This window comes from Phaenicophaeus curvirostris, chromosome 1 (genome assembly GCF_032191515.1).
Source record: "Phaenicophaeus curvirostris isolate KB17595 chromosome 1, BPBGC_Pcur_1.0, whole genome shotgun sequence".
NCBI classification, from domain to species: domain Eukaryota; kingdom Metazoa; phylum Chordata; class Aves; order Cuculiformes; family Cuculidae; genus Phaenicophaeus; species Phaenicophaeus curvirostris.
This window is the reverse complement of record NC_091392.1, coordinates 206,014,142-206,041,566: the sequence shown is the minus strand read 5'-3', so window position 1 is coordinate 206,041,566 and position 27,425 is coordinate 206,014,142. Positions and strand designations below refer to the sequence as shown.

At 43.6% G+C, this 27,425-nt stretch overlaps 1 protein-coding gene across 3 annotated transcripts; it reads right to left on the bottom strand.

Moving 5' to 3' along the window:
- Window positions 1–1,398: 1,398 nt before the first annotated feature.
- TMEM123 (transmembrane protein 123) lies at window positions 1,399–26,273 on the bottom strand. Of its 3 annotated transcripts, XR_011339726.1 has the most exons (7): window positions 26,176–26,269; window positions 18,934–19,005; window positions 15,216–15,281; window positions 10,655–10,846; window positions 8,334–8,487; window positions 7,081–7,170; window positions 1,399–1,533 (listed from the first exon to the last, which is right to left on the bottom strand). XR_011339726.1 is itself a non-coding variant. In XM_069883553.1 (6 exons), the coding sequence occupies exons 1-6, from the start codon at window positions 26,237–26,239 to the stop codon at window positions 7,146–7,148; spliced, it is 570 nt and encodes a 189-aa protein (XP_069739654.1). In that variant the 5' UTR covers window positions 26,240–26,273; the 3' UTR covers window positions 5,196–7,145. The 3 variants fall into 3 exon arrangements, 2 of the variants coding, with proteins under 2 accessions (XP_069739654.1, XP_069739653.1); XM_069883553.1 differs by lacking the exon at window positions 1,399–1,533 and having other exon boundaries at window positions 5,196–7,170; window positions 18,934–19,002; window positions 26,176–26,273; XM_069883552.1 differs by lacking the exon at window positions 1,399–1,533 and having other exon boundaries at window positions 5,196–7,170; window positions 26,176–26,268.
- Window positions 26,274–27,425: the final 1,152 nt, after the last annotated feature.

Here is a 27,425-nt window from a genome sequence, read left to right as displayed (position 1 = left end):
AGGTGGGACAAATGGCTGGGAAGCTGCTTGGCAGAGAAGGACCTGGGGGTGTTGGTTGACAGTAGCTGAACATGAGCCAATGGTGACGCAGGTGGCCAAGAAGACCAATGGTGTGGCCAGCAGGACCAGGGAGGTGATTGTGCCCCTGGACTTGGCACTGGTGAGGCCACACCTCGAATCCTGTGTTTAGTTTTGGGCCCCTCACTACAAGGACATTGAGGTTCTGGAGTGTGTCCAGAGAAGGGCAATGAAGCTGGTGAAGGGGCTGAGGAACAGGCCTTATGAGGAGCAGCTGAGGGACCTGGGGCTGTTTAGCCTGGACAAAAGGAGGTTGAGGGGAGACCTTCTCACTGTCTACAACTGCCTGAAAGGAGGTTGTAGAGAGGTGCATGTTGGTCTCTTCTCTCAAGTGACAGGGGACAGGACAAGAGGAAATTGCATCAAGTTGCACCGGGGAAGGTTCAGATTGGATATTATGAAAAATTTCTTCACCAAACAGGTTTTCAAGTGCTGGCAGAGGCTGCCCTGTTAGGTGGTGGAGTCCCCCTCCCTGGAGGTGTTTAAAAGACAGGGAGATGAAGTGCTCAGGGATCTGATTTAGTAGTGGACTGGTACGGTTGGACTCAATGATCTCAAAGATCTTTTCCAACTAAGCCATTCTATGAAGAGGATTGGGAAAAAGATAGTAGCAGGCAAGACTTTTTAAGCAATGCATTTTTCTTTACAATCATATGGAGTTAACTCTGGATTTACTAGATACAGATCAAATCACAGGATATGCAGGACTATAAAAACTGAGTGATTCTGTTGTTCGATGTCAGTTGTGATGTCTGAATGTATCTCAGGACCTGCAACTTAACCCGTCAGCCCTGTTTGGAGAGTGTTTCAAATGTCCTGGGCCACTTCACACTGCTGCATCTTGAACTGCTTGCAGCAACCTTAAATGCATTCTGGGTAGTGGAAGAACTTGATCTAGAAACTACTGGGTAAAATTCTTTGACCTAGTTTTGGCAGGAAGGCTAATCTAGGTTATGGCTTCCCACCCCTCCCCACCGTAACGACTGTGGTTGCCCTGAACTGTAGCACTGCGTGTGCGAGCAGTTGTGTTCCAAGTGCTACTGCAAGAAATATATATATTTCTATAATAAAACCAGCTGCCTGAAGCACATCGCAAATAGAACGCTAGCAGAACGTTCGGCTGCGGAGGAGGCTGTCTGCATAGTGTCATGCTGGGAGAGGATCAAGTGACTGCCGTCACCGCTGAACCAGCTGACCACGCTGACCACGTTCACATTTTGTTCTCTGTCCACTTCCTTGTTTGAAAGCATTTTCCAGAGCTTTGACTGGGCGAAAGAGCAATAAACAACCCCCCCCGCCTCCCCCCGCAGCTTCCTGTGCAGCTCTGTTGATCAAGCAGTTTCTGTTCTCAGATGTCAGCGTTCCAGGGCAGTTGCTTTTCTTGAGCTGGCAGAGCATTCACACGGATTAGAGGGTGAGAACTTTGGTACCGGTGGAGTTCAGTAGTTGGACTTCCTGTAAGACGAAGACAAGAAGCCAGTATTGGGCCAGCAGGTCGAGGGAGGCGATTCTCCCCTTCTCCTCTGCTCTCTTGAGACCCCACCTGGAATCCTGTGTCCAGTTTGGAATCCCCAAAAGAAGAAAGATATGAAACTGTTGGAACTGGTCCAGAGGAGGGCCACGAAGAGGATTTAAGAGCTGGAGCGAGGTCAAGCTGAGAGAGTTGGGGTTGTTCAGCCTGGAGAAGAGAAGGCTCCAGGGAGACCTTCTAGCAGCCTTCCAGTACCTGAAAGGGGCCTCCAAGAAAGTTGTGGAGGGACTGTTTACAAGGGCACGGAGTGACAGGACGAGGGAGAATGGCTTTAAATTGGAAGGGGGAAGATTTAGATTAGACATTAGGAAAAACTTCTTCATGATGAGGGTGGTGAGGCACTGGCACAGGTTGCCCGGGGAAGCTGTGGCTGCCCTATCCCTGGAGGTGTTCAAGGCCAGGTTGGATTGGTCTTGAGCAGCCTGTCTGGTGGGAGGTGTCCCTGCCCATGGAGAGGGGGTTGGAACTGGATGATCTTTTAAGCTCCCATCCAACCCAACCAAACTATTCCATGATTGTTCTAACACTTTAGAAGCACCCACCGACTCAGTGCCAGCCAGGTACAACACCTTGGTGTCCAAAGTGCAGTCACCTTGCTATGGAGAAAGTAAAACCAAACAATATGCAAACTCTAAGTTTTGAACACTGGAGTGAGAATACATTTCCTCTTAGTCCTCTAAAAGGACACTTAAAAGCCTTCAGAACTTAAGAGTCTCTTTCATCCTTTCAGTTTTCAGAGTTACTGCATTGGATGTTCTGAAGTGCGTGGGTCATCTGACACTGAAGTATGAAGTTTATCACAGACCTGGTCTTCAAAGTAGTGCTTTTGTAACAAAGAAAACACTAAATTCTAATGCAAGCTAAGGCTTAGATGCTGTAGGATCAATACCAGGAATTGGCAGTCCCTGTGGATGTGCCGCTCATGAGAACTGCCAAATGTAGGTTCCTAAATTCATTTAACTTTCCTGTTTTTTTTAAGACGTGGTCTTACGCCAATCAGGACTCCTTCAGTGTTGTCTGGAGAACTCATTTACATCCAGCACAGGTGCATTCTAATTCTATTTGCTTCCATATCACAGCTAAGTTCTTGAGGTATTGAGTTATCTAGGCAATTCTGAGTCTGATGTTGGTCCACTTTGCTTTTGGCAATACTATCATTTTGTTGCTTACATCTTTTTTTCCCAATAAAGCATGTTAAGAATGCTCTGTATGTCTGCAGGGCAAAAACAGAGGGACATGAATATGTAAGAGATTTAACAGTCTGTGAACAAGAGGTATGTAAACAGATTTACAAAGAGACAATGTTCATATTATTGATTATTATCACAGCAATATGATCTTGTTTTCATAGTTTTTTAATAAAAAACAAATTAGCAGCATTTTGGGATTGCTTTGAAGCATTTCATGCGTGGCCCCATCAAAACAATGAAGCTGGGAGGGCTATAATTTGGTACTAGAATACAGGCTATGGGAGAGCTGCATGAAAAGGAAAGACCTGTGGGAGGAAGGCAGAATGCTGCAGTCCTGAGAAGCAGCTATGTGGTTGATTTTGATGTTTTTGAAGAGCAAAAGGAATATTCATGATATCTGACCTAAGGTGACTGTGCTCTGTAACCACTGGATGATTTCCCAAGCCTGTAAGTGAAATAAATTTTAATAGGAAGCACAAACCCATGAATTTTAAGGGTTAAAAATAAGAATAGGGGTTAATAATCAGTTGTCTGCTGGCGATGGGATTAAGACATGACTCTGTACATGCAGTTCTGTGATGTGTCACCAGAGGGGTTCCTAACCAAGGAAGAATGTGAACTGAGTGGCTAGTAAGAGTATGAACTGAGTATTAGTTAAGAAAACAGTTATGCAGTCCTGTTCAGAGAATGAACTACAAACAGTCAAATAATCTTTAAACTATTAATAAACTCAGTTAAGGAACAGCAGAAAGACCATAGGTGCACATGTAAACCTAGAGAAGGGGAGGAGCTATACATACTAAAAAGTTGTTGCATAAAATGAATATCATAGAATAGCTTCGGTTGGAAGGGGCCTTAAAGACCATCCAGTTCCCACCCTCCTGTGATGGGCAGGGACACCTCCCACTAGATCAGGCTGCCCAAGGCCCCATCCAACCTGGCCTTCAACACCTCGAGGGATGGGGCAGCCACAGCTTCCCTGGTCCACCTCTTCCAATGCCTCACCAGTCTTGTAGTGAAGAAATTCCTCCTTCTGTCTAGTCTAAATCTGCCCCTCTCCAGTTTACAGCCATTGCCTGTAGTCCTCTCACTACAAGCCTTTGTAAACAGTCCCTCCCCAGCTTTCTTGGAGTCCCCCTTCAGGTACTGGAAAGTTGCTATGAGGTTTCCTCAGAGGCCTTCTTTTCTCCGGGCTCAACAACCCCAACTCTCTCAGCCTGTCCTTGTACAGGAGGTGCTCCAGCCCTCGGATCATGTTTGTAGCCCTCCTCTGAACCCACTCCAACAGCTCCATATCCTTCTTGCGTTGAGGATTCCAGAACTGGACACAATACTCCTGGTGAGGTCTCACAAGAGAGGAATAGAGGGGCAGAATCACCTCCCTCGACCTTATAAACAGATCATAAACTTGTGATCGATTTTAGAACAACTAATCACCAGAGAAATGACTTGGAAGAGATTTCCATGAGGAAATGATTTCTTTACAGAGAGGATGGTCAAACCCTGGAAAAGGCTTCCTGGAGAGGTGATAGATGCTTCAAGCTTGTCAGTATTTAAGAGGAGTTTGGACAATGCCGTTAGTAACACACTTTAACTTTTTCTCAGCCCTGAAGCGGTCAGGCAAATGGAAAACTGATGATTAATGCAGGTCCCTTCAACTATTCTGTATTCTCCTCCCCAGTTGCTTGGGATAGTGCTAGACTTCAGTCTGAGAGATGGGAGACCTTTTTCTATCCTCTGCTCCTTCTTCAGCTCATACTGGTCTGAAATTTGGTAGACTCGTGCGGCAAACCATTTCAATTACTCTTTCCTTGCAGAACTGAGTGCCAGTGTTTAGTTAGCATACTCAGGATTTCTGAATGCTGAATTACTATTTCAGTTATTTAACACAGCCAACCCCTTTGTGTGTGTAGAGCATTGCTAAATTCAGGTCCACCACATGTTCAAATGCTGCAGAGTGACCTCAAGGACTGAGGCCTAAAGATGTACTTAGTGGTGGTGATGATACACTGAAAAGCTGTCCTGTTCATCCCACTTTATACGTGTGTAACTTAAAGCTGGGTTTTCACTTATTGTTGGAAAGGAAATGTAAAGTTAGAGGTAAGATTTAGCAATTTCACTTCACTTTGTCCTCTATCCAAACACCTGATAGGAGGTCAGGTTTTATATTTATACTGTCACCTCTGAAAGCTTAAGCACATAATTTTGCTTTATTGTAGTAATAAGATTACAAAATACATTAGAAATGATTGAGCAGAGCAAAAATGCCCCAGGGCCAGTATACTACAAAGTAAAAGTAAAGACAGCGAACACTTCTTATTCAGTGGTTGTGACTGTGGAAAGGGTTGAGGGATTTATAAAACTGCCAAATAAAATAAAAATCCAACCGTAACTGATACAGTAACTCTCAAGATTTAATTGTATTTATTAATTTGTACAAGAGATGAGACAATCACAGTAACTGCCTTGTACTTAATTGTCTTACTTTCTACAAAGTAAAGAACTGCAGTTCTATGGAACAATTGTTTCCAAATTCTCAAGTCAAAACACAAAGTTTTCCACCAAACAATGCAATTAAGAAAAAACACAAAAGCTACTTTAAGTCACTCTTCTTCCTGTGCCTCAGTCTCAGTAAAAAAAAAAAAAAAATCCCTGCTACCCGTTTTATGTGTGTGGCTGGTCCTATTAAGATTCCTCATTAGCCCTTGTTTGCTGGAGTCGGCTGTGCCTCAGACACAAGGGTTTTACGACTCCATGTGAAAAGGAAAAAAAACCATCTATACAGTCAGTTTATTGTTGACAGTGCATGTCAAAATAAATCATTGATCGATTAAAAAAATTAACCTGTGCCAGAGCTGTAGTCTTCCTTCCCCTGATGCGCTGTACCCCGGCCCCTAGACAGACTTACATCGTTTGTCCTGTGACCTTGCTCAGCTGTCACCACGTTCCCTCTGTGCTCTGCATGATGTTCTCATGCTAACAGTAACTAAGAGGGTCAAGTCCCACCAAACCGACCTTCTTCACCTGGGAGAGGTCGACAGGTGGGGCCTGAGCAGGACATAAGGAGATCCAGACCCGTGTTTCTTCCTCCTTACTCCAGTGTAAATCACAAGCCCATCTACTGAAGTCAGCAGGTTTACCTCAGTGTAAATGCAGAAGTGATACAGAAGCAGCATCAGCCACCTTGCACAGGACTCCCAGTGTATTTCGGCCTTCATCTAAAGGCCTTTTGGGACATGCCCCATTGCCTTCACTGGGCTTTTGACCTCTATACACATGCACAGCTGTACCAAGTTCTGAAAATAATTGTCAAAACGCAGAATATATTCTTCTAAAAAGCTGTCTTACAGATTTTCCACTTCTCTGTGTAACTTTCAACGCTTACCAAATGCTGCGAAAACATTGCATACAGCTCCATCAAAATAAAAACTAAGAGTCATTGCTACATTCAACTTAAAAGCCAATTTTCAGAAGCATTTTTCATATTTTACCATATTTATGATGACGCAATTACTTTTTTCCATTTTTATCTTCAATTGCGTATACTTCATTAGGACAGGCTGCAAAAAAGAAACTATGGGTCACATAGTCTGTTTTGTTATAAGGACCCACTTAGAGAAAAGGGTTGTGGATGGATATCTCCAGTCTGTCCATGCTTCATGCAGCCAATCTCATTGTACAGCCCATTCAGGAAAGTCTCTGCAGGTTCCTGGTGAGCTAATGACTGAAGTTTAGAGTAGTCATTTTCACTTTCTATACAGTTAGCAAACCATATCCTTTTATAGCCTAATAAGAATTAACTAACCAAACTGTTCAAAATAAAAAAAATTCTAAACTAAAGTTCACAACAAACTTCAAAATGAACACCATTTAATGTGAAATATTAGGAAAAGAAAACATTTTACTTGCAAAAAACTATGGTGTCAAAGGTATCCTATTTAAGCTACTGTACCCATCATGGAACATACTGGATTTACACAATATGTGAGAAATAATTGAAGTTACTTAAAACTGCAATGATGCAATCCACTGTGCTAGTAATTTGCTATTTCAGAAACTTGTGTGTGTACCTTAAAATGATTCAATGGGTGTCTTTCTTTAAATCTGGTTACAAATACTGAAAAAAAGAAAATACTGTCTTTACAAAGTGCTGAGTTCCTATTCTTCTTATGAATGGCAATGCAAAAAAAATCAGGATGTCTAAAGAGCTTCCAAACATTTTGCAGGATCACATCCAAGAATGGGTTAGAGACTGTGATCATCTGTATAAAAGGAACTCACTCAGAATTAAGTTACAACAGCTGTGATAGGATGGTTTTCAAAACTTCTTCTTCACTGAAGTCTCTTTAAATGATGGCATCATGTTCATCACTGTAACAGAAACACAGTAATTAATGTTCTGAAGTACAAGCAACATGAGAAACCACCACCCAGCTGCTACTAAGAAGGTTTTGTTTTGTGGACAAGGGACATCTTGCTGGGAAGGGATAAGGACACACTGATCTGGGAGCTGCAGTCCTCTCTGAGACAAGCTTGAAGTAAACAGAACAATTTAATTGTCAACACTCCTCCAGCATCACTAGCCTTATTAACTTCTGGCCTTCACATTTCATTCAAGTAAGTATTTTTAGGTCTGCTTTTGCTTGGGCTTTTTTATCCTATCTATCTTACCTATATCTAGTAGCAGCAGCCAGTTTACAAGCTCAGTGACAGGTTTCTTTCATTTTAAATATACTGTTGATCTGAATTCTTCAATATCCATTGAACACTACTACGGGTAAACACATGCAGCAGGGACTGGTTGAATTCCTTGACCAGCAAGCAGGAATAAAGACGGAGAGAAAATACAAGGCCTAAACACTAGCATCCCCAACAAGTATAATGACATCACCTCACTAAAACAAGCTTCTCAACTCAGATGGATGATGTTGAATAGGAAAAAGAAAAGCAACTGTTTTAAGAATTTCTGGTTCTTAAACTAAATGTGGGACAAGGAGGCAAGTATGGAAGCCAGGAAGAAAACTGAGTAGAGCTGCATATGAATGGCAACAGTTGAATTTTGATTGAATTATTGTTAGAGATTAAAATAAGTCTACTTACAGAATGTTAGAATGAATTGTGTGATTGCTTAGAGACAGGTTAAATCAGAATCAAGTGTATGTTTGCTTAAAGCTTAGTATGAGTAGGACTTGTTTAAAAATTAGCGTAAGTGAACTTCAAATGAACTGCAGCAAACATTCCAAGGAAATGTTTTCAAGGAAACGTTAGCTATTCACAGAATAGTTGAAGGACAAAAATCCTGTAAAATTACAACATGATTTTATATAATAGATCAGAGAAAAAAACCCACATAGAAGAGAGACATAACAATAATAAGGAATAGCTGAAGTGGTAAAAGCCAAAATATCACAGTCACATCTTTTAATATAACGTACATCAAAGAAAAGTATGTATTAGAGTTCCTTCTTGTTGTTTTGTTTGCCCTTGTTCCCCCTGAGAAAGAAATGACAAGGGGTAACCCCTTGGGAACTTACATGGTTCTGTACTGAATGCCTCTTCTAGAGTGATAAGTTTTGCATCCGATGTAAAGTACAACTAGGACTCCAAGTGTCAGCACAATGCCACCTACAAAACTGCCCAAATCAAATCTGGAGGGTTTGGTAACGACAGCCTCAGATTTTGACGTGGCTGAAAAAGAAGGCAACAAAAGGCACTTTGTACAGAGCTTGCAAAACAGTGTTTCAAGGGACTGCTCTATATCCTGCCCTCCCCATTGACATATCATCTAAAGATCCAACTAGACAAATTTAACATAGATCACCTGGCAAGATACTGGCTAAGCGCCCTTTCCACCTTCTTTCCACCTCCCCCTCCTCTCCCCTGCTCTTTCCTCCTTCTACACGTGCTGCTCCTGCCCTTCTTAGGCCAGTTCTAGTGCTTTTCATACTCTCCACAAGCCCATTTAACTCACTAAAATAGCCTGAAATTAACCCAAGCAGAAAAGGCAGTTGCTTTTAACCAGATAAGCACACTGAATCAGCCTGCAGAAGGGTCCAACAATCACCAAATCATCAGTACAGCTACGTGGTGGGAGTAAAATACTTCTAGTGGTGACAAGCAGTTGGATCGCTTTACCTTGTGTCTCGGAATTGTACCCTCTCTCCAACTGAGATCAGCTCTGCAGCCCAACACAACCACTGACATGTAACATGACTCATAGAATCATAGAATCACCAGGTTGGAAGAGACCCACCGGATCATCGAGTCCAACCATTCCTATCAAACACTAACCCACGTCCCTCAGCACCTCATCCACCCGTCCCTTAAACTCCTCCAGGGAAGGTGACTCCACCACCTCCCAGCTAAGCCATAGCAGTTTCCATATGAAAACTGTTTTTACCTGCTACAAATTCCCATCAAAAGATCCAGTTTGTGTCTGTCTCTGTGTTTGCCAAAGGGAGCTTTACGTGGTCAACTAAAAGTTCTGATGGTTACAGCTCCCCAACCCAATAATGCTTCAATATCTTGTGGGCAACCCCGATCCATTTAGAAGTAAAAGCGTGAAATGGTGCGAACAAGCAGCTAACTGCAAGGAAATACCGAATTCTACACTTAGTATTTTTGTCTTTGAGGGTACTGTCAAATTGTATTTAGTAACCACCAGGGAAAAAATTCATAACATTACTATAAATGTGGCTAACTGAACTCCCAAGTCTTTCTACCAAGCTAGTAAATATATTTTGAGCTACAGGTCAGCTGTGAAAATGGAAGTATTGGAGATAAGTTCAAGCAAGCTGTTGAAGGGAGAGATGACCAAATACAGAAATTGTATTCAAAAGCCAGGCTTTCTCCTAATATTATTAATATCCTTGCTGGTGTCTGCTGGTTCAGACCACTCACAATTTACTTTTACTTTTCCCCTACACTTGTCAAGTCTTTCAGTTTAAGCGAAGCCTTATTTAAGTAAGTGGGGTGCTCAGAGGAACATGATTATAGCCAACTTAACAAAAGAACCCACTATACTCTCATTTTTCAGCACGAAGCTACCTTCTTTCTTTGTTATATTACTGTAAAACTAACAATTCTACAACTGCACAACATGTGTGAACAGGTATAGAACCACAGTATCATAGAATAGTTTGAGTTGGAAGGGATCTTAAAGATCATCCAGTTCCAACCCATCTACCATGGGCAGGGACACCTCCCACCAGACCAGGCTGCTCAAGGCCCCATCCAACCTGGCCTTCAATATTTCCACAGAGGGGGCAGCCACAGCTTCCCCGGGCAACCTGTGCCAGTGCCTCACCACCCACAATGTGAAGAATTTCTTCCTAATATCTAATCTAAATTTTCCTCCTTCCAATTTGAAGCTGTTCCCCCTTGTCCTATCAGTCCATGCTCTTGTAAGAAGTCCCTCCCCAGATTTCTTGTAGCCCCCTTCAGGTACTGGAAGGCCCTTATAAGGTCTCCCTGGAGCCTTCTCTTGTCCAGGCTCAACAACCCGAACTCTCTCAACCTGTCCTCATAGCAGAGGTGCTCCAGCCCTCTGATCATCTTCATAGCCCTCCTTTGGACCTGTTCCAACAGCTCCATATCCTTCTTGCGTTGAGGATTCCAGAACCGGACACAATACTCCAGATGAGGTCTCAAAGGGAGGAACAGAGGGGCAGAATAACCTCCCTCAACCTGCTGGCCACACTTCTTTTGGTGCAGCCCAGGACACAGATGGCCTTCCGGGCTGCAACTGCACCTTGCCTGCTCTTGTTGAGCTTCTCATCAATCAGCAACCCCAAGTCCTTCTCTGCAGGGCTGCTCTCAATCAAACCTTTATGAGCTTCTTGAAATGTGGACTCACCTGTTACAGAAGTGAAAGAAATCTTGGAAGTGGTCACCACTGTAATATTGAGTTGTGAAGATGTAACAGATGAAGGTGTAGTGGATCTTGTTGTCTGGTTGGTCTTTGTGGGCTGAGTTGTTTGGGCAACAGGCGCAGTGGTGTTGGTGGGCTGACCGGTACTGGCTAGATGAGCAGTACTGGTGGATAAACCTGGGAAATTTTTATTTGCGAGATCACACAGAAAAATACATATAAACAATCAACTGTGTACTCACGGAATTCGGCAAGATAGCATTTATCATACCCAAACAGAATGACAGAGGAACAATGAAAATGCCACTGCAGGGATATCCAGGCTTGCATACCAACTCTTCCTCTATGCATTTCCTTTGGAAATGCCTCACTTCTGATTTCTGGGGCTCAAGGGAAGGACGTTTGGAATGGTTTAAAGGAAAGGCTGTAAGACCTGGATAATATCTGATAACTTTTACAAGGGTCATCTTTTTTTATAACACAATTCAATAGAATCATGTGTTACAGTATTTTAAGATAGGTAAAACTTTGCATCAAGAGTAAATTCCCATCTGAAGCACTCAAACTGTCATTAAACTTTTCTCATAAGAATGGATTTGCATGAGAATGCACCTCGTCTAATTTTAGTAATTATTTAATTTTAATTTGCTTTTGAATGAAACACTGTCTTTACTAAGGCTGCATGTATATTAAAATTACCAGTGAGAATTTATCTATGTTAAACATAAGGTTCAAAAGGTTTTCCACACATGATAAAACCCTGACTAATGTAAATACGCGGGCTTGTATAATTTATATAGTAGCAAGCTGTCTTGCCAAGGCTAAAAAGCCTGGAATGCCGTTTCACAAGTTTAACTGACACTCAACGTCTAACTTTTACTCTGCTTTTACTGAGCTCTTGCTCTTCCTTTCTCAGAAAGCAGGAATGAACTGTTCAGAATAAAAATACCACAAAGTAAAATTCAAGAATAATAGAGATTGGTATTTATAGAAAATCCTTAGAAACTTATTAGAAGGCAGCCAGCTAGAATGATCTTAACAACAATTACTCATTTTTCTAACAAGGAACTAACTAGACAGCGGTCTACTTCTGTATTATTTCTATAACTTCACACAAGCTGTGTTAATTTTAAACACGACATCTAAATGTCTAAATATACCTATGTTTTCTTGAAATTGCCTAAAACTAGAACAACTGAAGAACAGGCAGTTTCATCTCAATTCCACAGTAAATTGACCTTCAATTTCTGGGTTTTTTTTGTACAGCACTTAAAATACTTCTATAACCTTCCTGTAAGTGTGGTTGAAAACATGAGCAACCACACAGCGAATGATGTCTTTATACCAAGACTTAAGTTTCACTGCCTCCAGTACGAATGTGAACACCAAAAATTTGAAAAAAAAACCCCAAATTACAACATTGTAAGCATTCAGAAAGGAACCAGCCTACACATCACTCTTTTGAGATATTTAACACTAAAACCACTGAGACAGCCCAATACAGTCCCCATAGTAAATGTTTTTCATTTTCCTGTTCTTTGACATTATCTTTTTTTTTGCCACAACCATAGGAAAGATTCTGAAATTGGCACTGAGATGAAACAATTTGAGTACTACACTCATGTGCTTACCTTGTTACAATTAGAAATTCAGTTCCTCTATGAAGCATGTGTAAAATACATCAGATAAAATTCAGGCCACATTTTAATACTGACACATAAACTCCCCAAAGGCATAACGACCAATAAATATCAAACGTTTTCTCATTGCAGGAAATAAGCAAGGAAACATCTACGTGGAATCCACCTACAGTTTTATGACATGAAACCACCCACCCCTAGTTGCTCCAGTCCTAATGTAAAAGATACTAAAAGAAAAGAAAGACAAATCTGAGTGGAAGTGTCAACCAGATACAGTCTTCTGGGTTTGTTGTTTTTTAATAAGCCAGAACTTCCAAGCGTCATAGTGGCTTGTGTTTCTGAGCAATATAATGGCCAATTATTCTATACATAACATTATTAAACGATATTACACAAAGATGATACTTAGTCCATGGACATTAAATTACCCCATAGAAAACCAGAGCCAGGACAAAAAATATCTAAGCAGCTATCATGAGGAATTTCAGCAAATCTGCACATTATTTCCTCCTCTTTCCTACTAGCAATCTTTTTTTCTTACTTTATCAAGATTACAGAACCTGGTGATGCAACTTTTTTATTAAGAGTAAAATCTGGTTAATCTCCTACAGATTTATCTTTCACAATGTATTTAGCACTAGTCATTTCAAAACATCAGTGGGAAGCTGGAGAATCTGGGAAGCTGACATAAATTGGGTACCAATCTGTTCTTCTGTGTCTTTGAAAAATCTCACAAGTAGTACTTTACCAACAGAGTTAAGATGAAAGAATATTTGCTAGCAACTTTTCCCTTTTATCTTTTATTTCCCTAATTACTTTTCCCCCAAAAGATGAGCTGGGCTCAACTGAATATCACGCTAAACAAGCCCAGACTGCCCGAGTTAATTTTTATTCTTCAAAAGCCATCAATATAATTCAGATTTATGATGCTTTATTTTTAAGAGAGACAGGTATTTTACTTTGTATGCTACCTGTGTTTAAGAATTAAATAGCTATAGTATAAACATCAATCAAACTACATATATAGCGTAAAGACAATAATTCTTAGCAGCATGCACTATTCCCTTAGTGTTCCAACTCAACAAGAATGAACACAACTACTCAAATTGCATCAGCACTGTGATAACATACAAAGCAATTATTATTGAATATTCTATCTAAAATAAATGTTCTCCTTTATATGGATTTTGCTTGAATGAAAGAGACTTTTGCTTAAAAAACTTCCAAAAAAAAAAAAGCTGAGACTTCAAGCAAAATTAAGTACATATTTCCAGTAGACTTTATTAGGAAGAGGTCAAGACCGATAATCAAAATGGATGAACACTGTCTTAAAATCTATGAAGTTTCTAACAAAAAAAATTGAAACAACAAAGAGCAGGATGTGAATCACAAATCACACAAAGCAAGGCTTAGCTGTCTGTCCCGTGCCAACAAGTAAAGGGCTCAGGCCTCTTTTTTACTATTATCTTTTAGACACGGTAGAACTCAAACCTCTCTAAGAAACCCAAAGTCAGGGTTGGAGCACAGGGTGGGTGAAACACCTGTGGTTAACAATAGCTTTACACATGGGGAAGGCCCTAAGGCAACAAGGGGATTACAAAAATCTCTCCACTTTCCAAGTCAGACATGCTTAAACTGGTATACTGCAGGCAATGGAATGAGAAACTGCACCATTTCCCAGCTACCAAAAAAGTCTTTGCAGTGACTTTTTTTTTTTTCCTGGTGAGTATTTTATTCTTAAATTAATAAGAAGAAACTTCTGGCTGTGGTAGCTCAGAGGTAAAGAGACACAAAGTGAGAGTTGTACTGGAAATGGAGTGACACAGCTGGGATCAGCATGTAACTCCACAAATCTTAGGGTAGGCACAAAATTTCTGCCCTGCTTTCACATGGCTCTTAGAACAAAAGGGACACAGTTCATGCATGCTTTTTTTCCCTCTGAGATACAACCTTTTATCTGTGCATCACAGACTGAAAAACTGCATGACATTAATTCTTACCCAGTCTTCACTGATGTGGTGAAACATGCCTATGCAAGTTCCTCCAGAAAATAAATTTTTTAATTTCCTTTTTAAATAGACTCATATTGACACAGCCAACAGTTGGAACACTGCAAATACAAGTGGATGAGCTGTTTGTTTGTGTCCCAGGTTAAATATCTGCTTTCAAAGTTTACTCGTTGATCTTATACAGCTATTTCTTCTTTCTCTAAAGATGTGTTTTGTAAGTTACTTATGTTGGAGCATCATGACTGCAACACTGCTGCCTTGGGAAATGATTTTTACCTGTTATTGTTTTGCCAAGTTGTGAAGGAAAGACAGTAGTGCTATGACAATGCAGAAGTATCTGTCACAGATTGTCCCAGATCTGCCATTCACGTCTCAACTTGCACACCACTGTTTTGTTCTATGATCTCTGAGGAATATTTTTTATTGTATAAGGTGCCATTAATCTTAGCTAAAAGGAAACAGAGTCTTACTCTTGAAACTCAAGTCCTCAGGATTTCCATTATACCCTAAATCTATTCATTGTGAAGACATGCGCTGTTTGCACAACAATCTATTCTCTACTTCATGAAAATGGAAGAAGTTTGCTTAGAGACAAAGAATGAACTTTAAAAAGACCTACTTATTTCAATTCTTCCTTGAAGTTTTCTCTTGATTCCCATTTTTCTATGGCAACACAAATGCCATTGCTTCTACTAATGAAGCGTGCTACCTAACCTTGAAAACCAATACAGCTTCACTTCAGAGTTGTTTTATATGTTGTCTGCCAGTCCTAAAATGATAACGCCTCTCTCAAATACCCACTTTTGATGGGTATTTCTATAGAATTTGGTATAATCTGAAGTAGATCTGGAGCTAGCTTCTAGATTCATAGCAACGGACAAATGAACAGATACATACCTGCAGCAGATGTTGTTGTAGATTGTGTGGATGATATAACAGTAAGATTGGATGAACTGCTACTGCCTTCATGGAAAAAAAGAAAACAAGAAAAGAAATAGTATTCATTTTCATTTTAACATACTATAATTAAAGTACCCATAACACAACAGTGTCCTCAGGATGCCTATGTTTGCAGGCTACAAGTGGGAATAAAGCAGAGACTATTCCATTCCAAAGCAGATGGTTTTATCCCTCTGCAAAATGCTTCCCAATCTCAGTGCAGCAAGAACAAATTTAGACTGCATGGACAGCAATGGCCAAATGATCTGCATCGGATTCATCACATCTCCTCTTTTTGCTCTCTTCCACTTCTAGGTCATGCTCTATTCCCCTTGCTGTTTCAGGCATACTGTCACTGATTTGCCTGACCTACTTAAGCACTATGGGGCTTTTTTTTCTGATTTTTATTCCTCTGTTTCATTTCCATTCCCCATCCTTCAATCTTTTCTTTCATTCTGCTGCATCTCTGTTACAAACTGGGCTCAGACTAGGAAACTACTGTAGTTGTGTCAAACAGGGACATAAATACCCCACAAAACAGCTTTCTGTGGGCTTATGCTGTCTCTGCTCAAAAGGAGTCCTAAGAATGTACCTGTACCCAAAGATTTAGGATATATATCATGTCTCAATCTTAACGGTTTTGTCCTTCCCTTCTTTCTTTCATTTCTACTTTTCCAGTTCTCCGTTTTTCCCCCCTGTTGCTACTCATGGTGCTTCTCAGGGTACATTCTCAGGCACCCTCTCCCTCTCATTTCTGATCTCACTGTGCATCCCTCTTCAATGTTTCTTACAGGTTGTCTCTTCCTCCTGGCAAAGATCGAGTGATCTGTTCAGTAATCCCTGTTCCTGAAAGCATCACCACCTATACTTCCCTGTCTTTGTTCTGAACTGTTGTCTATACCCATTCTGTGATTACTCTTTTCTTTGAAGAATTACTCTTCACATTGCTAGTGCTACACGACTCACAGCAGCTCTATCACTTTTTGGCATGGCTGTAAAACAAAGTAAAAACTTCAGACATGACAACAGCAACGCAGCTGCCATTTCACCCTAGGGTACTGAAGGAGCTGGCGGATGTGCTGGCCAAACCCCTTTCCATCATCTTCCAACAGTCCTGGAAGACTGGGGAAGTCCCACTGGACTGGAGGCTGGCTGATGTTGTGCCCATCTACAAAAAGGGCCGCAGGGAGGACCCAGGAAACTACAGGCCTGTCAGTCTGACCTCAGTGCCAGGGAAAGTCATGGAACAGGTGATCTTGAGTGCTATCATGAAGCACATGCAAGAGAACCGGGTGATCAGGCCCAGTCAACATGGGTTCACAAAAGGCAGGTCTTGCCAGACTAACCTGATCGCCTTCTATGACAAAGTGACCCGGCTACTGGATGAGGGAAAGGCTGTGGATGTGGTCTTCCTGGACTTCAGCAAAGCCTTTGACACAGTTTCTCACAGCATTCTGCTTGAGAAACTGTCAGCCTCTGGGCTGGACAGGCGCACACTCTCCTGGGTGGAAAACTGGTTGGATGGCCGGGCCCAGAGAGTGGTGGTAAATGGTGTGAAATCCAGCTGGAGGCCAGTGACAAGTGGGGTTCCCCAGGGCTCAGTGCTGGGTCCAGCCCTGTTCAATGTCTTCATCAATGACCTGGATGAAGGCATCGAATGCACCCTTAGCAAGTTTGCGGATGACACTAAGCTGGGTGGAAGTGTCGATCTGCTGGAGGGTCGGGAGGCTCTGCAAAGGGATCTGAACAGGCTGGACCGCTGGGCAGAGTCCAATGGCATGAGGTTTAACAAGGCCAAATGCCGGGTCCTGCACTTGGGGCACAACAACCCTATGCAGTGCTACAGACTGGGAGAAGTCTGTCTAGAAAGCTGCCTGGAGGAGAGGGACCTGGGGGTGTTGGTTGACAGCCGACTGAATATGAGCCAGCAGTGTGCCCAGGTGGCCAAGAAGGCCAATGGCATCTTGGCTTGTATCAGAAACGGCGTGACCAGCAGGTCCAGGGAGGTTATCCTCCCTCTGTACTCGGCACTGGTGAGACCGCTCCTCGAATACTGTGTTCAGTTCTGGGCCCCTCACCACAAGAAGGATGTTGAGGCTCTGGAGAGAGTACAGAGAAGAGCAACAAAGCTGGTGAAAGGGCTGGAGAACAGGCCTTATGAGGAGCGGCTGAGAGAGCTGGGGTTGTTTAGCCTGGAGAAGAGGAGGCTGAGGGGTGACCTCATTGCTCTCTACAACTACCTGAAAGGACGTTGTAGAGAGGAGGGTGCTGGCCTCTTCTCCCAAGTGACAGGGGACAGGACAAGAGGGAATGGCCTCAAGCTCCGACAGGGGAGGTTTAGGCTAGACGTTAGGAAAAAATTCTTTACAGAAAGGGTCATTGGGCACTGGAACAGGCTGCCCAGGGAGGTGGTTGAGTCACCTTCCCTGGAGGTGTTTAAGGCACGGGTGGACGAGGTGCTGAGGGATATGGTTTAGTGTTTGGTAGGAACGGTTGGACTCGGTGATCCGGTGGGTCTCTTCCAACCTGGTTATTCTGTGATTCTGTGTGATTCTGTGATTATCTAAAAGTAGATGTATTTTCTTTGAATGGGTCTGCTGTTCTTATCACTGGAAAAGTCTAGTTTAAAATAGTTTTGTTAACTCTCTTTGCAACTGCATATCCGCTATGAGCAAGCTCAGGTTTAAGAACAAATGCAACAAGCTTACACCTTCATATCACCCACCAAAAACGGGGGAAAAACTGCAGAAGAAACTACTTTGCTTTTTCTTTGGTATAATCATAGACAGCTGGACCTAACACTGAGTACTGCTGACTTCTATACTGGCGTAAGCCATGAATATGCCTTGAGCTAAACCCTTCCCACACTGGACCAATCCTGGAACCAGAACACAGCTTTGGGTTTCCCCAAGTTTGGAGTGCTTACTTCTACAACCGTGGGAACACATCTCGATGGGGACTGCATGCTCATACAGGTGAAAAGAAGCCACATACTCTGCCTGGAATTTGGGTGTGAGTCAGTGATGCAATTAATACAAGACAGAGTTAGTCACTGAGCAGAATATTTGCTGTACATCCCACGTATTGGCCAACAGCAAATGAGATGAGTGAAGCAGTACGGGGCAAAAATGACTCAAGGAGTATGCCTTTGCATGGCACATGCTTAGAGGTGTACAGCTTAACACAGTCAAAATGAGATTACACTATGGAATACACATGTACTTCAGCAATAAGCTCAAACATGGTGGACTTAGAATCCATTTTAGCATTAAAGATCAACTGAAAAAGTGCCTTGCCTTTCTCTCAAGAGCACTCAATTCTAGCCTAGCAGACTTCTTGAGCTGGTGGTTCTCTTTTTAAACATAAATTGATTTTGGCAGGTATTTCTAGTTCTATACATAAGATGTTCCCATTTTATTTCTCCTTTCTGCTGCTCCAGGGTACCTAAGGATATGAGGACTGAGTTGCATTCTGCTGTTCATTAGCTCCTCTTAAATATCTTTAGTTGTCCTGGAAGAGACGGAACAACTGAAGAACCTCCCTCCTGCCCTACAGCTGTTCACAATAAAATAAAATAAAGTGCAAACTATTACAGGACAGTTTATGGCATAAAATAATATATACTGCTTTTCTCAATGTTACTGAGGAACAGGAACAGAAATCCCAAGATTGTTACCTTGCAACTTAGGGACTGGAGTTGTAGAAAAGGGTGCAGTCTGGCTGGAGTTGTTTGTTTCTTCATTTCCTACTTAAAAACCAAAAGTAAGGTAGATTTAGGCACTTTGTTACTGAGAAGCAAAAAAAAAAAAGGTCTATACAGCACCTGTAACTTGCTTTAGACATATAAATGACTAAACTACCATGGACAGGAGTCTGGTATAATGATGATGTTGAAACATGGTACCACAACCGTCTGCTCTTAGCACATTAAAATCTACAATATTTGCACTACCCAACCATCAAATGAACTGGAACTCCTTCCCATGCTCAGTTTTATCTTTTGGATCATCACCATCCCAAGTTCTTTTCTTCCTTGTGATGAAAGTAGACTGAAAGAAGTAAGAAGGAGAAAATCGGGCACCTTCCTTCAGTACTAACGTACGACTCGCATCACCTACAGCAGAAGGGAAAGAACTTCTCACGTGAATCTTTTCCTCTGCAATCTGCAAAGCCTTTTCAGGCAGATGAGTGCTTGTTCTGCCCCTACACGGACAGCATGGTAAGACAAAAAGTTCCACTAAGATATTGCATTGCTTAGTTTGGGACTAACAGCATGTTACTGCATCCACTGTGCATTTGGCAGGTGGAGAGTGGGAGACAGAGAAGGATCAAACCTCAGGTAAAGCATCATCACACCCTAAAGACTAATAGAGGCCTGATTACTCTTGTCCTCAGTCCTACAAATAAGTGGCAAAATTCAATGATACACCACACAGAATGAAAACTCTGGCATTCACATGCACACAACAGGATCAGTTGTGGATTCTGCCTTTGCCAAGCAGAGTTTAGTTTTGATTGCTTGTAACAATATTCTGCTAAAGGCAAGCAAATAACCTGAAGTAAGTACCACAGAAATCGGGCACTTTTTTAGTAGTTACAAAACCTTGGAGCAGATCTCAGAATGTTAAAGTTTGCAAACACAAATGACAAACCACTCACTATATCTGACCTTGGCAATATCAAGATTGAGGGCAGTGCTGCAAGACAGTTGGACTGTTTAATTAGGGAGCTTAGGGAAAACAAACAAAAAAAGGAGGGTGGATCACAGCTAAACTAAGCTTCCTTAAGAAGGACCCAATCCTGCAGAAAGTGGTTTACATCAGAGCTAGCCCCTGCCCCCCCATTTAACAATAATCTGACTGAGGAAGCTAAGCCAACAGAAAACTGACATTCCCCACCTCCCAACCATCACACAATGGTTTTTGTTGCCTGAACCAGCAGAATGGGCTCCCTGTAGAATTAGATGAAAGAAACGGGCAGGAACCAGAGGTGGAAAGGAAGACAGGACCGAACTGCTTACTCCTAGTTGCAATCAGCTCGGACTGTACACTTCGAAAGATGTCAAGGACCTCATCCAGCTTAAAAGAGAAAAAAATTTTTTTCCCCCTCCTCAAAAACCCCTGCAAACATTGATGAGTTTCTTAATTTGGATGAAAAGAAGTTGCTCCAGAATAGAAATACATCCTAATACTGGGGATATTTAGATTAGCTATGGGGAAGATTTAGGTTAGATACTAGGAAGAAATTTTTTACTGTGAGGGTGGTGAGGCACTGGAACAGGTTGCCCAGAAGTTGTGGATACCCCATCTCTGCAGGTGCTGAAGGCCAGGATGGATGAGGTTTGAGCAACCTGATCTAGTGGGAGGTGTATGCCCATGCCAGGGGTTGGAACTAGATGATCCTTAAGGTCCCTTCCAACCTAAGCCATACTATGATTCTAATATGAGGTACTGCAGAAGCACATGCCACATTTCAATACATGGTAGTGAATGGGACAGGTGAGAAAAAGAAAATCTTAAAATGACAGTATTCCTCAACTGTTCTCTATCCTCCAACTGCGGTTTCGAATCTTAGGTCATGTGTATCACTGCTGGGACAGCAGAAGACCTTGGCCAGGGAGGCAGGAATGACATCCTGAGTTAAGACAAAGTGAAAAGCAGCAACGGCTCTGACAACTGGAGACTCTCATTTGAGACCACAGATTGTGCAATGCAACTGGCCCAAAGCAAATCAGTGAGGGCTTCTGGCCTTCTCCAGGAAGCAGAAGTGCAAGGGTGAGAGGTCTACACTGACCCAGGTGGATGCGTGAGCACAGGAAGGAAGGGAGGAGAAAGCCACCAAACAGCTGCAGCGTGGAAGGTCGTGCACACAAGCAGAGGCAAAGCATTTTGGGACACATGATTAGTTGCAATATTGGGTCTCCAAATCTTGAGTCAAGAAACTGCACTGATGCTTGTCCCACTGTGATCCAGAGGAAAGAGAGGAGAACAAATGAAAATAAGAAAGAAGATCTCTCTGCTCATTTTTCATGCCGAAACAGAACTGAATCAAGGAAACACCCATCTTAAAACAACGCACCAAAGCACCACCTACTGGAAAAGGACAGGGAGAGGGGATCAACAGCATTTTTGTCACACAATGCTGTTTTTCTCTGTTTAAGGTCAGGTGCAAAGGCAGCTCAAAACAACTGCTTGTGGCTGCCTGGGGTGTATCTGTAAGCAAGCGTGCTTCCTGTGAAATACTACAGCACAGTTCAGTATGCCGAGCTCTTCCAAGCCCTCATGTGGTTTTGTTGCTCTAGTGCGTAAGAAGTCATGAGTTGGAGTCAATTTTGATAAGCAAACCTTCAAAAGGGCAAAATCAGTCCAATTCTTCCAGCTCTACAGCTGCCACTTTGCTTCAAATAGCAGCATTCTGACACAGGAGCCGATGATCTGTTTTTATGCTAAACACATACACAGATGCAAGGTAAGTGATGGGGACAGCTCTGATATTTGTTGAAAACAAAGAGAACAAGATTTTAAACAGATGCGATGTTGCCAGATGCTGCAAAAATCAACACAGTGGATAATACTCATGAACCTTTAATGTCAGGAATCTATAGTCTCCAGCTCAGCCACGTGCCAAATCACCATTCTCTGTAAATGAAGCCTGGTAGAAGGTGCATACACCTATGAGTGGCACTAATCACTGAATTCCCTGCATGCAATGAAGGTCAATTTGCTCACTTCCACATTCATATTTAAGATAAACACATCTCTAAGGACTTGCAGAGTTTATATCTAGTCTAACTTAACCTCATACTGCAGAAAGATATTAGTGTATAAACTCACATTTTTACCAAGCACAGTTTTACACATTCATTCTGGGGACATTTCAAAAGTCATATAAAGAATTCTGCCTGGGCATCTTCTCAAGTTTGATGCACAGCAGGTAAGTAGGTGAGTTTTATACCCAAGTCATTCTGCTTTTGTTGATTTAAAAACCAAAAAGTAAAAAGGCACTGACAACACACAGTCCAATGGAAAGACCTCCACCTTGCACAGCAACTCCAGTGAGTAAAAGTTGAGGTGCTGGAATGGCTAATGCAGAGATGTTAGAGCAGCAACATGACTATAACTATCCCCTAGACAGTTTCCATCATCAGGATACTTGTTCTTCTCCGCTGACATGGATGAAACTCAAATTCTGCAGATTAAAACAAAACAAACCACCTGACCCCAAATCTATTGTAACATTAGCCAGGCAATTTTGACAGAATATAAATTCAAGATCTTGCTGTCTAGAAACTTTGTATTTTTTTCCCCTTGGCCTAACAAGGTCTTCTGGTATCTATTTTTAAGTGGCATTTGTAAGCTACCAAGAAAGTTATTGCTTCATCCTGAGACAGAGGTCAGGCAGGATTATCTCAACAAATTTTTGGACACATCCTCGTGCCTTAACATTGTGAAATCTACCTCCTTGCATAGTTCTGCAAAAGAAAGCATAAACACCATTATGTAGATGATTGAGGAAATAACATGGACTCAGATAACCAATTCCAAACCCTGCTCAATTTGAGACAGAAAAAGTACTAATCCTTTTGCCATCATCCAAGAATCCAAGAGAAGTAAGGAGATACATTGAAATCAAAATGCCAGGCTTGTTTTTTTCAGGTCTGGAGGCTACTGTTGCTCATTGTGCTTAATTTTGAGTAGTTCTGTACACAGGTAAGCTCTTGGAAGATGTTCCTAGCTATTATCTTCGCTGAACAGCGCAGGAAGCAGAGGGGCAGCTTCCTTCCAGGGAGCATGGATTCTCTTTATTTTTCAGATACCAGGAAGCCAGTTGGATTTTACATAACAGTGGGAAGGATTTTTCCTAAACCATAACATTTTGCTGATGTTTCTTGCACTGGATTGACCGACACATATAATTAAACTTTCCAGCAAAGTAAAAGAAGAGCTTTACACCAAAATAACCAGCCTGCCCAAAAATCAGTGACGATAAATCTACTTCCACTTTCACTCTTTTCAAGTCACAGTATTTAATAGGTTTCACACTTTCCCTGTAGTGTTCATTAGTGAAGCTCTTTTGCTGAAACCAGCACAAATCTCAGCCGTAGTTCCTGGAAGTTTCTGAGCAACTGGGCAGAAAAAAAGAAATACTTGAATCGATACATTAGGCTGAGCCTTAAAAGGGCATTTCTCTCAGCATATTATAATTAGAGTCTAGACAACAAATTTGCGTATAGAGGAAGGATGACATTTGACTGTCAAAAGTTAGACAAGATCATCCTTGCTCCAGGAGGCAGCACTGACTACGCCGAGTTAAACCAGTTTATGCACACAGGAAGCAGCATGATAAAAGACAGATTGGGCCAGTCTTAAATCAAACAAAATGGCCGTCAATCCTTGTAAAATGGAGGCCATAATTATTTAGTAAAGCAGTAACGGTTAGCGATAATTTAGCAATAAAGCTGTTAATTTTCCTCATTTCACTTTTTTTTTTTAAAAAAAATCAATATTATAGCTTCATCAGATTAAACAACAGCATATCAACCCTGCTGGACTGACTGATATCCCCCAACATTATTTATGGCAGCTTCTTTTTGGTGTCTAACTGCTGTCTTTTTGAAAAATGGGCACTATGGGGCATTTATATCTTCTGAAAAGGCAACCCCGACAGCTCAGACTTTTGCATACCTCATTTTATTTGAGTGCATGTCAACAACTATCCCCTGCATCTGGTCTTCTACCAGCTGGGGCAAAGTACAAGAACACAGGATACTGTATATTCACTAGAAATGGTCATTAAAAGGAGGCATTGCTGCAAGGGCTGGACAGAAACACATCAAAGCACATCATCTGCCCCAGCAGGAAAGCCATGATGAACCTAAAGCTACTAAAAGCCACATTCAGTGTACGCTTCAGAGAAAACAGCATCAAGAAAGGCAAGGGAAGTGTTTCTTTCCAGCCCAGAACCCTCTAGAGACCACAGCTTCTGTAGCTCCTCTGGACACATGCCAGGGGAAGGTCTTTGCTCCGTGCTCTGGGACACTTGCAGGGTTTGGGGAGCATCTCTGGTAGGGCCTCACGCCTCCTCCCCGTGTCCTGCTCACCCTTACGGGTGAGGCTGATGGAAGAGAGAGGAGCCACGGGAGAACTTTGGGGTGAGCAATGCCAGCAGTGCAGTGTGATTGTGCATCCCTGTATTGCACAAGCACTCTCCCACACCCCCAAACCTGAAACACTCCTTGTTTTTGTTTTCTAATTATTGTTTCTCCTTTAAATCCACCCTGACTATGAAGCATCTGACCCCTTGTTTCTGTTATGGGTCTGCTCTGGAGAATCTGACCATGTGCAGGGTGCAACCTCAGCTCTTGTTTGAGAGAGTGTGAAGGAAAAAGAAGCTACAGAATTTCAGAAAACCCCTGCATTTCTTTCTTATATCGGGGATTCCAGGACCAGACACAGGACTCCAGGTGGGGTCTGATGACAGCAGAGGCGAGGGGGTGAATCCCCTCCCTCGCCCTGCTAGCCAGACTTCTCTTGATGCAGCCCACACACTACCTGCTGTATGAATATCTATCTTGCTCTACACAGAATCACACTGCTGGAAAAGGCCTCCAGGATCATGAGTCCAACCATTTCTATCAACCACCAAACCATGTCCCTGAGCACCTCAGCCACCCGTCTTTTAAATACCTGCAGAGATGGGGACTCCACCACCTCCCTGGGCAGCCTCTGTCAGTGGCCAACGACACTTTCTGTGAATTTTTTTTTCTGACATCCAGCCTGAACCTCCCCTGGCACAGCTTGAGGCCATTCCCTCTTGTCCTATCACCTGTTACTTGGGAGAAGAGGCCAGCTTCCTCCTCTCCACAACCTCCTTTCAGGTAGTTGTAGAGAGCAATGAGGTCTCCCCTCAGCCTCCTCTTCTCCAGGCTAAACAACCCCAGCTCTCTCACCCACTCCATGTAAGACTTATTCTCCAGCCCCTTCATCAACTTCATCGCTCTTCTCTGGACACACTCCACAGCCTCAACATTCTTCTTGTAGTGAGGGGCCCAGAACTTAATGCAGTATTCGAGGAGCGGTCTCACCAGTGCCGAGTACAGAGGGAGAAGAACCTCCCTGGACCTGCTGGTCACGCCATTTCTGATACAAGCCAAGATGCCATTGGCCTTCTTGGCCACCTGGGCCACTGCTGGCTCCTGTTCAGTCGCTGTCAACCAACACCCCCAGGTCCCTCTCCTCCAGGCAGTTTCCAGTCAGACTTCTAGTCTGTAGCACTGCATAGGGTTGTTGTGCCCCAAGTGCAGGACCCGGCATTTGGCCTTGTTAAACCTCATGCCATTGGACTCTGCCCAGCGGTCCAGCCTGTTCAGATCCCTTTGAAGAGCTTCTCTACGCTCCAGCAGATCGACACTTCCACCCAGCTTAGTGTTGTCCGCAAACTTGCTCAGGGTGCACTCGATGCCTTCATCCAGATCATTGATGAAGACATTGAACAGGGCTGGACCCAGCACTGAGCCCTGGGGAACCCCACTTGTCACTGGCCTCCAGCTGGATTTCACACCCTTTCCCACCACCCTCTGGGCCCTCCAGCCAACCAGTTTTCCACCCAGGACAGTGTGCGCCTGGCCAGGCCGGAGGCAGCCGGTTCCCTAAGCAGAAACTTCAACTTCGCTGCAGCCGGGCTTCAAGAACTTACTTGAGAGAGCGGGGAGGGAAAAAAGCCACCGAATTCCAGCAAACCCCCGCATCTCCTCGCAGCCCCGGCTACCCCTCGCTCCTCTCTCCCTCCCACCTTCGCCACACGAGGCGTGGACGCGAGGCACGGCCGGGGATGTCCCTCAGCCCCCGCGGGGCTCGGAGCAGGGGCCAGGAGCCAGGGACCGCCCTGCCCTCCCCTTCCCCCCATCCCCGCTACTCACGGGAGCCCGGGGCGAGCAGCAGCAGCGCCGCCGCCGTGCACCAAGCGCCCGCGAGGAGCCGCATGGCCGGTGGCGGAGCCGCCGGAGCCGGGACTGGGCGGGACGCGGCGAGTCCCGCGGGGGGGAGGGGGCCCCGCTGGTCCCGCCCGCGGCGGGGGCGGTGGCAACCGGGTCCCCTCCCCTCGGCCTGGACCTCCCCCTCCAATCTCTCGTGTCACGCTGGGGTTGCTACCATCTGTTGCTGTCGTCCCCTCTCCGGCATCTCCCCGCCCTCTGCCGCCGGGACTCCCCGTCTCTCGTGTCGCGGCTTTCCTCTCCAGCATCTCTTCTCTCCCTCTGGTCAGAGAGTCGTAGAATAGTTTGGGTTGGAAGGGACCTGAAAGATCATCCAGTTCTAACCCCCCTGCCATGGGCAGGGACACCTCCCACTGGATCAGGCTGCTCAAAGCCCCATCCAACCTGGCCTTGAACCCCTCCAGGGATGGGGCAGCCACAGCTTCTCTGGGAAACCTGTGCCAGTGCCTCACCACCCTCGTCATGAAGAAATTCCTCCTTCTATCAAGTCTAAATCTGCCCCTCTCCAGTTTATACCCATTCCCCCTCATCCTATCACCACAAGCCTTTATGAATATTCCCTCTCCAGCTTTCCTGTAGGCCCCTTTCAGGTACTGGAAGATTGCCACAAGATCTCCTTGGAGTCTTCTCTTCTTCAGGCTGAACAATCATAGAATCATAGAATAACCAGGTTGGAAGAGACCCACCGGATCATAGAGTACAACCGTTCCTATCAAACACTAAACCATGCCCCTTAGCACCTCGTCCACCCGTCCCTTAAACCCCTCCAGGAAAGGTGACTCAACCACCTCCCTGGGCAGCCTCTGCCAGTGCCCAATGACCCTTTCTGTGAAGAATTTTTTCCTAATGTCCAGCCTGAACCTCCCCTGGCGGAGCTTGAGGCCATTCCCTCTTGTCCTGTCCCCTGTCACTTGGGAGAAGAGCCCAGCTCCCTCCTCTCCACAACCTCCTTTCAGGTAGTTGTAGAGAGCAATGAGGTCTCCCCTCAGCCTCCTCTTCTCCAGGCTAAACAACCCCAGCTCTCTCAGCCGTTCCTCATAAGACCTGCTCTCCAGCCCCCTCACCGGCTTTGTTGCTCTTCTCTGGACTCGCTCCAGAGCCTCAACATCCTTCTTGTGGTGAGGGGCCCAGAACTGAACACAGGATTCAAGGAGCGGTCTCACCAGTGCCCAGCA

Excerpts from the sequence above, each read along its gene's own strand:
- TMEM123 (XM_069883552.1), bottom strand. The coding sequence starts at position 26,239 with ATGCGGCTCCTCGCGGGCGCTTGGTGCACGGCGGCGGCGCTGCTGCTG. Across the intron at positions 19,006-26,175 it reads GCTGCTCGCCCCGGGCTCCC|TAGGAAATGAAGAAACAAAC; the intron begins GTGAGTAGCGGG and ends TTGGTTTTTAAG. Across the intron at positions 15,282-18,933 it reads TCCAGTCCCTAAGTTGCAAG|GCAGTAGCAGTTCATCCAAT; the intron begins GTAACAATCTTG and ends TTTTCCATGAAG.